Source organism: Ranitomeya variabilis, chromosome 3 (genome assembly GCF_051348905.1).
Source record: "Ranitomeya variabilis isolate aRanVar5 chromosome 3, aRanVar5.hap1, whole genome shotgun sequence".
In the NCBI taxonomy this organism is placed as follows: domain Eukaryota; kingdom Metazoa; phylum Chordata; class Amphibia; order Anura; family Dendrobatidae; genus Ranitomeya; species Ranitomeya variabilis.
In genome coordinates, this window is record NC_135234.1 from 614,828,704 (window position 1) to 614,842,628 (window position 13,925).

A 13,925-nucleotide genomic window follows, 5' to 3' on the forward strand; every position below is an offset into this window, starting at 1 on the left:
CTTTAAGTTGACATCTGCCTATAGCCGTGTCTGCGACACCTAAATGATCCTTGAAGACACACTGTTCCTATGGAAATGAAGACAAGAGACATTAGAGAAACTTGGGAAATTGATAAATGAGGCCAAGAAAGGACTGTAGGAACTGTATCCACCTAGCATTCCTTCATATGTAGAGATGGGCCCACATCCCTCTTGTGGACTCTGATAATCCGATTATACATTATACAAGTTTCACAAATCTGTAGATTGGTACATCGTAATGATCCATTATCAGTATTGTTCAGAGTATGACTATTACCATAGCAACAGGAATCTACAGAGGATTCACGAGATGTCGGCGTGTGCACGTGAAATGTATTGTTGGGGTTTTCACATTTGCTTGAAGATGATGGTTTTCTTTGATTTTTTTTTTATTTCACAATGTTGCGAATTGTATTCAATTTTAGCAATTCATTAATTAGTCTTTATATATGTTTGTATGGTCCATGGCCCTGTTCGCAGAATTTAGTCTCTCATCAGTCGCTGCATGCAATCTAAATTCCCCCTCTCAGATACATGTTTGGGGTGTAGTAGGAAACTGAAATAATAGGAAACCTGGAGCAGGGTGGCTCAGTGGTTAGCACTGTTGCTTTGTAGTGTTGAGTTAAAATCCCACCAAGCACAACATCTGACAGGAGTTTGTATGTTCACGTGGGTTTCCTCCGGGTACTCCGTTTTCCTCCCACACACCAAAGACATACTGATAGGGAATTTAGATTGTGAGCCCCAATGGAGACAGCGATGATCATGTCTGTAAAGCGCTGCAAACTAGCCGTTCCTCAGGTCAGATCGGACATCAGACTGCCCAACGTAACTTATTAGTTATGACATTCATATCCGACCATGCAAAGAAAGACTTGAGTAAAATAGAAAGCTTAAACGTTGCACTTGTTGAGCTTCATAACAAAAAATCAAGATTGGTCTCTCCATTGTCATTGGGTTTAACATTCTCTCAAAGCTTTGTTTTTATATTCTCGCCCAAACCCTTTGGACCTGTTCGTCAGCCAAAGAAAATGGAACAACTGAGGGAAATTCGGGATATTCTAAATGTGCACATGGCATTGTGATATTGTGATTTTTTTTTTAGCTGTGCAAACTTTCTTTTTTCGGAACCCTTTATCTTTCTCTATTAGCCATACAGCACATCTATAGAAACCAGTGGACAAAGCTTTCTCTGTGCAGTTGGCTTCTGCGTGTGGCCGCCGCTCTGTCCGTCATACCCTCTGTGATTTGTCTGGGATATTAATCCTTGCTCTGGATTGTAGCTGATTCTGGAGCAGCCGTGCATGGTTGGACACTGCAAATAACAGTATATAGCAGAAGCAGATTTATAAGATTACCTCTGAAACTTATTGTTATGCCAAGCTCAATTGATTACAATGTACTTTGTGGGGCAACTCCTTAAAGTTCTAGTTGGTGTGATCAGATAGTTTTCTCTGTGGGCATGCACTTCTTCCTCATGTATGACATTGTCCAGTCATAAGCAGGCAGCAACACTCCGGAGAAAAAGAACACGCCCCCACAATATCTTAGAGCAGGTTTCTCAGTGTGTGAGATGTAATAACACTTATGTCTGTTGTAATCTCTACACAGCGAGGACAGAGCTGTCAGCACATCTCACACAGGAGCAGCCTGTTCTGGGCTACTGATCTCACAGTAGGGTAATTAGAAGTTGAGCACAAAGATATTGGTACATCTCTTAACAAGCAGTGCGTGGGAGGGGGAGTACAACAGAGGTGACGGTGATAGGAGAGAAAGAAGCTGATAGAAGGGTTTTTAATGTGACACAGCTAAACTAAAGGTACCTTCACACGAAGCGACGCTGCAGCGATAGCGACAACAATGCCGATCGCTGCAGCGTCGCTGTTTGATCGCTGGAGAGCTGTCACACAGACCGCTCTCCAGCGACCAACGATGCCGAGGTCCCCGGGTAACCAGGGTAAACATCGGGTTGCTAAGCGCAGGGCCGCGCTTAGTAACCCGATGTTCACTTTAGGGACGGCGCTCAGTAAGTGTCAGGAAGCAGACGCTGGGGGACGCGCCGGTGAGCATGTACTGTTTGTTTTTTTTACTTTTACGCTGGTAACCAGGGTAAACATCGGGTTACTAAGCGCGGCCCTGCGCTTGGTAACCCGATGTTTACCCTGGTTACCAGTGTAAAACATCGCTGGTATCGTTGCTTTTGCTTTCAAACACAACGATACACAGCGATCGGACGACCAAATAAAGTTCTGGACTTTATTCAGCGACCAGCGACATCACAGCAGGATCCTGATCGCTGCTGCGTGTCAAACGAAACGATATTGCTAGCCAGGACACTGCAACGTCACGGATCGCTAGCGATGTCGTTTCGTGTGAAGGTACCTTAAGTTGTACTGCCATTCTCCCACTGGGATCTTATCTGGAAGGTCCCGTGCTCTACTCCCAGCACCTTTTAATGATGCAGAAGGTTAAATCAAGAGATCAGGGCTGTATCATTACAACTTACATACTGAGAAGCCTCCTCTAAACTATGAGGGTGGAGGGGCCATTTTGCTGACTGTTGCTACCTGCTTATGGTTGGACGGCATCTTACAGAGAGAAGTCCGCGCAATCAGAGAAAAGTATGTAATCACACCCACTTGACTTACCAAAACTGTAGCATGTCACTTCTTCCAGCATTTTTTACCCATGAGAAAGTGCAAAAAGGCAGTTATCAGGTTTTGCTGTGTTTTTGGTGCAAAAACCGTAAGGAAATGTTCCCATGATCTGGAAGTAGCCGCGCTTTTGGGGGCAGAATATGTTTGCTGCCGTCCATTGAACACAGGTGAATCCGCATGCGATTACTGTTTTGGACGCTGAATCACCGCGTTCAATACATTCTATTGGTGCCATTTCTCTTGAGGAGACTCGCATGCTGAGGTCTGGAAGGACGTGCCGCATCTGTGTCCGTGGGTGATCTGTGGACACCTGTGCACGCATAGTGCACATGGTATTTCTAGAAATCCCATCCACTATGCTGTAACATCTCGACACTGCAGGTTTGACGTTGCATTAGTACACAGCGTCAAACCCGCGGCAGTTCCTTATCGTGGGCACGTATCCGAAGGAGGTTGCATCATGATTTTTGGGTGGGGCACTTAAACTTTAGCAAAACCTGCTTTTTGTAAGCAGCTTCTTTACCGCCAAGAGAGCGGGTTTTGCCTGCAGAAAACATGCCAGTGTGTGAACATAGCCTTAGAGTGCCATCAGTGTTTTTCACGGATAGATAAATGAATTACAAAGCTTCTCCTTTACTTAGCAATGTTAAACGCAGACAGCACTCTGACGACACACGGATACCATCCCTGTGCTGTATGTGTTTTACACAGACCTATAGACTTGTATTGGCCTTATTCATCTGTGATGCCTGAAAAAAACGGACCTGTCTCCATGACTTTCAATGGACACAAGGTCCTTGAAAAACAGACGTCAATAGTCCCTTAGGTTAGAATGGGTACATTACAAATTCATGGAAAAAGACTATAGAACACACATGTGCAACACAGGCCTTAGGCGTGCTCCTTATATTTCTACCCTTCTCTGTGCTTTGTATTTCTACCCTTCCAGTTTGTTTGCAGGGGATTTGAGAAGGATTTCAGAGCAGATTCTGAAGACAGTGTGCGTCTCCTGCATGTAAATCTGGTTTCCACAAACCTGTTCACATGCTACGGAAATTCTTGGCATGTATATTTTGGCTGTGCTGCACAAAAAATCTGCAATATTATAAAGTATGATGATATACTGCACAGGGAAACGGCATTTAACTCCATGAGATCCCAATAGGGCTAACGGTCATGCAGATCTGCTGCCAATCTGTAACATTAAACCCCGGCTTTCCGCAGTGGATCTTGTAATACAGGTCACATGTGCAACAGATGTGAGCGATCCTTACCATCTAGGAGGGCTGTTATGTGTAAAGGACAATTTCTATAAACCAGCAAAGTTTGCATTAGTCTGCAAAATCGTGAATAGATGTTGCAACTGTGAAACTATGTGCAGAGGAGGACACATACCGTACCTTAAAGTGGATCTGTCACACGATTTCACAGTACAAAACGAATACATTACTAAATAGATCTCATAGACCTGATGAGGGGGCTGGTTTTTATTTGAAAATCCATGTTGGGATGGCTGTATAATCCTTTATAAAAATGTAACTCCTAGCCTGATTGACAGCTCCTCATTGTGTCTCCTGCTGCTGAGATCTCACACTGCTCAGTACAAGCTGCACCTGTCAGAATGGGTGGGTGGAAGCTGAATAGACTTTCACCCCGATTCATCAAAACAATTTCACAAGAATTCTGGTGTCAATTGCTTTGAAAAGACAAAAATTTTTATTTTAACTCCTCTAATTTAAGATGCTTTGTTGTCTTTCCTACATCAGAAAGGAAACATCGGGTTTTGAGACTCATGCACTGTTTCATTCTATATTTGGACGCATAAAGCGATCATCTTAGTATGAGGATTACAACAGCAATTCTGACATGGATTTTCAGAGTAAATATATCAGCCTCATCAGCTGTAATAAATCTATTGTATACATTATATTGTATTCTGCTTGCATTGTGAGATATGGTGAGCACGCCAATGTTTGGATAGATAGTAAAAGTGAGCAATTGGCGGAACTAGAAAAGTGTTAGGATTTGCTGCCATCTGCTGGTTGAGTTTAGGTTGTACACTTTATATTTTGGGATCAAATCAATATTCACAGAGGAAATAACTAGTGGCTGCAGGTTTAGATAAAGTCCTGCTAAAGCAAAATTTACCAAATAGCACGTTGGGATATAAAACAAAAAAAAAATCTTTCAGATAAGTGAAGAACAGCTTATATATAACATGCTCTAAAGATTTATAACTATTTAGCATATAGTATGAAAGTACAAATGCCTTATTAGCAATGCAGGGAAACTTATTTTCTTGGCTTATATAAAAAGCTGCCAGTATTATTCACACTCCTTTTGTGAAAGAAGTCTAGACAAGTACAATAGCATACATGGACATTACGTGTTGCAGATGATTGGAAATGAATTGCATCATGTGTATTGGCATGAAGAATGTACGTCCTGTTATCTAAACCTCGCATGTCCTCCTCTGGGAGGAAGGTCTCGGTCTTCCTGTGTATTAAAGGGAACTTGTCGGGTTATTCCTGATCCCCAAACTGCGGGCTCATGACTCAGCCTCCCTGCACGACTGTAGCCCGGAATTTTATTCCTTGAAACATGAGAGCATATACTTTAACCCCTTTACCCTCGAGGGTGGTTTGCACATTAATGCCAAGGCCAATTTTTACAATTCTGACCACTGTCCCTTTATGAGGTTATAACTCTGGAACGCTTCAGCTGATCCCGGTGATTCGGAGACTGTTGTCTCGTGACATATTGTACTTCATGATAGTCGTAACATTTCTTCGGTATGACTTGCGTTTATTTGTGGGAAAAAAATGGAAATTTTGGAAAAATTTGGAATTGTTTGCAAAATTCCAACTTTTCATGCCCTTAAATCAGAGATATGTCATGCAAAATAGTAAATAAATGACATTTCCCATATGTCTCCTTTACATCAGCACACTTTTGGAACCAATTTTTCTCGTTAGGAAGTTATAAGGGTTAAAAGTTGATCAGCGATTTTTCATTTTTGCAGCAAAATTTACAACACCGTTTTTTATAGAGACCACATCACACTTGAAGTCATTTTGAGGGGTTTGTATGATAGCAGTCACCCAAAAGTGACACCATTCTAAAAACTGCACCCCTCAAGGTGCTCAAAACCACATTCAATAAGTTTATTAACCCTTTAGGTGCTTCAGATGAATTTTTTGAAAAAAATCAATAAACGTGTAAAGTTTTACTTCACATCCAATTCTTTTTATTTTGACAAGGGTAACAGGAAAAATGGACCCAAAATTTGTTGTGTAATTTTTCCTGAACATGCCGATACCCCATATGAGGGAGAAAACTACTGTTTAGTTGCATGGCAGAGCTCAGAAGAGGAGCGCCATTTAACTTTTTGAATGCAAAATTTGCTGGAACAATTGACGGATGCTATGTCGCGTTTGGAGAGCCTAAACAGTGAAAATCCCACACAAGTGACACCATTTTGGAAGATAGACCCCTCAAGGAACTGATCTAGATGTGTGGAGAGCACACTGAACTCTCAGGTACTTCACAGAAGTTTATAACGTTGAGCCGTAAAAATAAATAATCAAATTAGGGCTCAGAAGGGAAGGAGTGTCATTTGACTTTTTGAAAGTAAAAATTCCTGGAATCATTAGCGGATGTCCTATCCCATTTGGAGAGCCTCTGATGTGCCTAAACAGTGGAGACCACCCACAAATGACCCCATTTTGGAAACTAGACGCGTCAAGGAATGTATTTAGATGCATGGTGAGCACCTTGACCCCCAGGTTCTTCACAGAAGTTTATAACGTTGAGCCTTGAAAATAATAAAATCAAATTTTTCTCACAAAAATGACATTTTAGCCACACATTTTGCATTTTCATAAGGGTAACAGGAGAAATTGCACCATACAATTTATAGTGCAATTTCTCCTGAGTACACCGATACCCCATATGTGGAGTAATACTACTTTTGAGGCACAGTGCAAAGCTCAGAAGGAAAGAGGCCCAATATTGGAGTTCAGGTTTTGCTGGAATGGTTTGAGGGTGCCATGTCACATTGGCAGAGCCCCTGAGGTGCCAGAACAACTGAAACCCCCCTATATGTGAACTCATTTTACAAACAACACTCCCCAATAAATTCATCTAGGGGTGCAGTGAACACATGTGCCTCACAGAATTTTGTACCACTGAGCGGTGAAGAAAGAATAAATTACATTTTTACCACTAAAATGTTTTTAGCCCCAAGTTTTTAACTTTTCTAAGGGCTAATAACAATTTTTTTAACAACAAATTGAGGTCCATTTTTTTCTGAGTGCGCCAATACCCTACATGTAATCGGGAAATATTTTTGAGGCGCAGTGCAAAGCTAAGAAGTCAAGGAGCGCCATATTTTCCTGTTATGGTTTGCAGGTGCCATGACCCAGTGGGAGAGCCCATGAGGTGCCAGAACAGCAGAGCTCCCCATAAGTGACCCCATTTTACAAACTACACCTCTCAATGAATTCCTATAGGGGTGCAGTGATTATATTGACACTGCGGGTGTGTCACAGAATTTTATACTATTGGGCAGTGAAGAAAAAAAAAAATTTTGTTTTAGCCCTAGATTTTACATTTTCACACAAGAAATGGGTAAATGGCACCAAAATTTGTTCCCCAATTTCTCCTGAATGTGGCAATACCCCATTTGTGGCGGTACAGTACTACTTAGCCATATGGAGAGACTCGGGAGGAATGGAGTGATATTTGCCTCCTGGAGCGTATTGGAACTATTGATTCCAGCCAATTTTGCGTTAAAAAAGTCAAATAGTGTTCCCTCTCTTCTGAGCTCTGCCATGCGTCCAAACAGTGGTTTACCCCCACATATTGGGCATCAGCTTACTTAGGACAAAATGGACAACTTTTGGGATCCAATTTTCTCCTGTTATCCTTGGGAAAATAAAAAATTGGGGGCTAAAAAATAATTTTTGTGGGAAAAAATATTTTGTTTATTTTTACGGCTCTGCGTTATAAACTTCTGTGAAGCACTTTGGGCGTTCAAAGTGCTCACCACACATCTAGATAAGCTCCTAGGTGGGGTCTAGTTTCCAAAATGAGGTCACTTGTGGGGGGTTTCTACTGTTTAGGCACATCAAGGGCTCTCCAAACACAACATGACGCCCGCACACCATTCCATCAAAGTCTGCATTCCAAAATATCACTACTTCCCTTTCTAGCCTTGACGTGTGCCCAAACAGTAGTTTTCTCCCACTTATGGGGTACCAGCATACTCGGGACAAATTGGACAACAACTTTTGCGGTCCAATTTCTCCTGTTACCCTTGAGAAAATAAAAAATTGCAGGCTAAAAAATAACTTTTGTGGGAAAAAGATGATTTTGTATTTTCACGGCTCTGTGTTATAAACTTTAGTGAAACACATGGGGGTTCAAAGTTCACACAACTCATCTAGATAAGTTCCTTGGGGGGGTCTAGTTTCCAGAATGGGGTCAGTGGGGGGTTTCTACTGTTTAGGCACATCAGGGGCTCTGCAAATGCAACATGACGCCCACAGACAATTCTATCAAAGTCTGCATTCCAAAACGGTGCTCCTTCCCTTCCGAGCTCTGCCATGCACCCAAACAGTGGTTTACCCCCACATATGGGGTATCGGCGTACTCAGGACAAATTACACAACAACTTCGGTGGTCTAATTTCTCCGGTTACACTTGTGAAAATATAAATTTAGGGGAGAAAAAATATTTTTTGTTGAAAAAATACGAATTTTTATTTTTACGGCTTTACATTATAAACTTCTGTGAAGCACTTGGGGGTTCAAAGTGCTCACCACACATCTAGATAAGTTCCTTAAGGGGTCTAGTTTCCAAAATGGTGTCCACTGGGGGGTTTCCACTGTTTAGGCACATCAGGGGCTCTCCAAACGAGACATGGCATCCGATGTCGATTCCAGCTAATTCTGCATTGAAAAAGTCAAACGGCGCTCCTTCCCTTCCGAGCTCTGCTCTGCACCCAAACTGTGGTTTACCCCCACAAATGGGGTATTGGCGTATTCAGGAGAAATTGCGCAACAAATTTTGTGGTTCATTTTCTCTATTTACCTTGTGAAAATAAAAAAAATCGGTTCTAAAGTAAAATGTTTGTAAAAAAAAAAAAAAAAAAAAAAAAAAAAAAAAGTTAAATGTTAATTTTTTTCCTTCCACATTGCTTCAGTTCCTGTGAAGCACGTAAAGGGTTAATAAACTTATTGAACGTGGTTTTGAGCACCATGAGGGGTGCAGGTATTAGAATGGTGTCACTTTTGTGTATTGTCTGTCATGCACCCCTCAAAGTGACTTTAAATGTGAGATGGTCCCTAAAAAAAATGGTTTTGTAAATTTTGTTGTAAAAATGAGAAATCGCTGGTCAACTTTTAACCCTTATAGCTTCCTAACAAAATAAATTTTTTTTACCAAAATTGTGCTGATTTAAAGTAGACATGTGGGAAATGTTATTTATTAACTATTTTGTGTGACATATCTCTCTGATTTCAGAGCATAAAAGTTCAAAGTTTGAAAATTGCTAAATTTTAAATTTTTTTGCCATATTTCCGTTTTTTCATAAAGAAACGCAAGTAATATTCAAGAAATTTTACCACAAACATATTCAAGAAATTTTACCACAAACAATAAGTACAATATGTCATGAAAAAACATTCTGAGAATCAGTGGAATCCGTTGAAGCATTCCCAAGTTATAACCTCATAAAGTGACAGTGATCAGAATTGTAAAAATTGGCTTGGTCATTAAGCTGCAAATTGGCTCCATCACTAAGGCCAGTCTCACACGTCCAGATAACTCCGGTACCGGAGTTGTCCGTGTCCGTGTGCTCACGTGGCACACGTGCGGCAGCCGTGTGGCGACTGGGTACCACATGGACCATGCAGGAGACAGCGCTACAGTAAGCGCTGTCCCCTGCTTTGGGTGCTGAAGCCGCCATTCATTTCTTCTCTCCAGCAGCGTTCGCTGGAGAGAAGGAATGAAAAATCATTGTTTTTTTATTTTTTTGCGGTTGAAATAAAGTTCCCAGTGTCTCCAGTACGTGAGGAAACTGTCACCACACGTACCGGAGCCACTGATGTGTGAAACTGGCCTAAGGGGTTAAGTTCTGTCCACTTGGAAGGTGGCAATTACATATACTGTATAAACTAGCGTAAAGTGACATTCTGAGACAATTCAGAAGATCCCCTGTATATCGGTTAGTAATTACTCACTTGGATAGGACGCATTGTGAAATGTACAGCTGTGTAGCCTGTGTGGTCATTTCTATTCCCATTTGATACTTTTCAGCTTACATGTCTTTTTGTTTCTTCTTCAGAGTTATCTGAAAGATATATTGCGAGACATTTGCATTAACAACGTAAAAGGAACTCACAAGAACACTTGGGAGCTGAAGCCGGAGTACAGACATTACCAAGGAGAAGATAAAAGTGACTAACGCTGTGTTGTAAAAGATTGTGGTGCCGTGGACCTGAACACACATCACAACCTTTATTTTTCCATTTCTATGGATGATCAGCAGCTTGATGCAAAGACGAGAAGTGTATGGGAAACCCCATACTCCTGGGCGCACTCACTTTGTATGCAGAAGACTGCTGTCTACAGTCCTTTGTGCGTTTGCTTACTTTCAGATGTGTTTTTTGTCTATTTTTCTAAAATCTGATTTTGGATGAGAACATTCCCCCCCCAGCAATAAAAATTTTGTTTTATTCTCTGTTGTGTCATTTGCATCTTTTCCTTTATTAGTCTTTATAAGCATTCAAGACATGCGGAAACCATTCCCGTTTCCATACTCTATCTATCTATCTATCTATCTATCTATCTATCTATCTATCTATCTATCTATCTATCTATCTATCATATGCTGCCCCATCAGCCTGAGTGTATTATTATTATTTATTGTTATAGCGCCATTTATTCCATGGAGCTTTACATGTGAAGAGGGGTATACATAATAAAAACAAGTACAATAATCTTAAACAATACAAGTCACAACTGGTACAGGAGGAGCGAGGTTCCCGGCCCGCGAAGGCTCACAATCTACAAGGGATGGGTATATCAGTGTATATCACTACAGTAAGTTATATCTGGTATAATCTTGACTACATGATTATTCCTTGTGCTGTATCGCTTATTCTTGGACAGGTGTGCGAACAACATGGCACATCATACCTAGTAAAGCACAGGACCCTATTCCTACATCCACTTAGCTATCTGTACACACCACTTTTCACTCCTCATACTCAACAATACCAATTTCTGTCCATACTTTTTTCTACCTTTTTATTTTATAAAGCAGAAGCTCGGTTCACTGCCATTTAATGAATAGAACCTTTACCATGGTACAAGATGTACAGTTTCAGCATCGTTTGCCTTTATTCAATGACTAAATCATGGAACTGTAAATGAATCATTGTCTTATGATATATTTTGATACCATTAATGCGATATTCACCAGACTCTGTACATCTCTTGGTGGCTTATTATGGTGATAACTTATACTTGATGTTTAAACTTCCTCTTTTTAATGTATGGGAAATGATAAATAAACCTTGGATTATTTCTAATTTCTAGACTATCGAACCTTCATGTACAGAGTGAACATCTCTGGAAGTGTAATCATATTTAGTATTTTGGAGGTGTGTCTCACATACAGTATATGTCACAAAGTGCATTAAACTGATTTTATTCTTTGAAGTTCCAAATAATGCTCCCTAGAGCTATAGCAAAACAAAAATCTGCTAAATATAATTCAGATTTTGTGTAGGACCTGATTGTCACAAGACTCTCACATATGTGTTGCTATATCCCGCCAGGGGGCGGCAGAATGCGGCCGCCATGGACACTGTGGATCGCCACATTAGGCGACCCGACTGAGCCCCCCTGCCGGTTGCGCCCGGGGCACATGCTCCAGCTGCCCCCCTCCCAGATACGCCTCTGCCTGTGTACAACCAAATATTAAGTTGAAGGTACCAACAACTTTGTCCGGCCCATTTTGGGGGTTTAATGTGAAATTATGTTCAATTTGCTTTTTTCTCTCTGCTGTTTTGTGTGTTATTCCAATACACACAAAGGAAATAAACCTGGGTATAACAAAAAGTGTCATTGCAATAATTTTCTGGGAGAAATATTTCAATTTCTTTAATAATTTTAAGGGTGCCAACACTTTCGGCCATGACACTCTAATAATCTAATAATAAATAATCTTTATTTTTATATAGCGCTAACATATTCCGCAGCGCTGTACAGTTTTGCACACATTATCATCGCTGTCCCCGATGGGGCTCACAATAATAATTTCTGTGTTAAGATGTACGGCTTATTTGTATTACAAGACTTGCTTTTAGGCCATGTTCACAAGTTCAGTATTTGATTAGTTTTTTTTACCTCAGTATTTGTAAGCGAAAGCCAGGAGTGGGTGATAAATGCAGAAGTGGTGACGTGTTTATAGTGTACGTTTCCTCTGATTGTTCCACTCCTGGTTTTAGTTTAGAAATACTGAGGCAAAAAAAAATTGCCAAATACTCAACATGTGCACATGGCCTTAGGCTATGTGCACACGTAGGAAATGTGGTGCAAAATTTTCTGCACAAAATCCGCATCTCCTGGCAGAATCCGTAGCTGCGGATTTTGTGCGGATTTTCTGCAGTTTTTACCCCTGCGGATTTCTATCATGGAGGGGTGCAGAAACGCTGCAGATCCGCACAAAAGTGACATGCACTTCTTTTAAATCCGCAGCAATTCCGCACTGATTTTTCCGCACCATCTGCACAGCTTTTTTTTTTTTTACATTGATTTACATGGTACTGTAAATCACAGTGCAGGTCTGCAGCGTTTCTGCGCGGAAAAATCTGCGGATCCGCAGCAAATCCTCATCGTGTGCACATAGCCTAAAAAGAACAAAACTGAATATTTCTACCCATTGTGTTTTAATGTGAATGTATTCTATTAACTTTTTGTAGTGCCATGATCATTCTGTTCCAGAAAAGCACATTTAGGGGTAATAGTGCCCCAATTTTGAAATAAAACTTTGTCTAGTCATGGTTATTAACAATATTAGTAAGTTGACTGCTTTCTACTTGTGTCTCTGTAATAAAATGATCAAAAAGTGCACAACTGAACCTGAGATGTCTGGAATATACAGAGTCTCCATGAGAATACATACAGGCTTTGCTGGCAATGATTTTCAGCCATATACCGTAACTCATTTGCTACCTGTTGGCCAGATACCACTTCATGATCACCATTTTATGTGGTAAGATTCATTGCATAAATCTTATCTGAACTTCTTGGGATGATCATTTATTGGGTGTAATTAAGCTGCTCGGGTAGCTCTATACAAGAGTTATTAACCGTGGAACTTTGTGAAGTAGAAAAGCCAAAGTGAGATTCCATACGGGCAAAAACCGCTGTTGATTTTATTGTGGCAATAATGCAGATTTCATAACTGGTGAGAATCTTGTCATCTCATTCACTTTGCTCGCCTTTTCTTTTCCGGATAATCATTCTTCCTGATTTCCCAAACAGTGTGAATGGGGTCCATCAGAGAAAATACCTGTACCCCAGTTCTCTGCAGTCCATTCCCTGTACTTTCCTCAAAGATCTTGTCTCTGATTAAGTTCCTTTCAGACTTGATGAAATTGCACGGACTATACCAATGAAATTCTGGAAAACAGAAACTCCTATCACAGTTACTGATGATGATTTCATATCTCCTGTCACACAGATATAATGTAGCAGATGTCAATTTAGCCTTGCTGACTCTACACTTAAACTTATTTTGGTTAGTATAGTGAAGAGAATAAATCGCAGTGTTACCACAGCATGCGGAGATGCCTCGAGCTGCCCATGTGATGCTGTACAAATGGATCATGGGATTTATAGCAGAGCATAGAGAAATCAAGATCGAGGTGGAAGAGAAGCAAACAGGACAATATGAATCCTATCTGCAAAGCATGGACTGGAGCAGAGGTCAAAAATCTTAAGCTGTTGTGAAGCTTCAACTCTCAGCATGCCCCAACAGAACATGATGGGGAGTTGTAGTTTCCCGAAGGCTGGAGTTCAGAAGGTTGAAGATTCCTAATCTAGGCAATCGCTGTGAAGATACTGCTGAACTTTGCCACACAGGGCAGACCCTTCAAAATTCTTCTCATAGGACATGTCTACATGGGATTGATCTACAGGAGATTCTCCCCTGTACATTTCCAGCATATTATA

At 40.8% G+C, this 13,925-nt stretch overlaps 1 protein-coding gene across 1 annotated transcript in view; it reads left to right on the plus strand.

Annotated features, from left to right (window-relative positions):
* Positions 1–10,422, plus strand: part of GTF2F2 (general transcription factor IIF subunit 2) — a 298,375-nt gene extending 287,953 nt beyond the window's left edge. The window contains exon 9 of the mRNA XM_077297362.1: positions 10,027–10,422. Within this exon, the coding sequence (XP_077153477.1) occupies positions 10,027–10,146 (120 nt within the window). The 3' untranslated portion in view covers positions 10,147–10,422. The remainder of the gene's footprint in view (positions 1–10,026) is intronic.
* Positions 10,423–13,925: the final 3,503 nt, after the last annotated feature.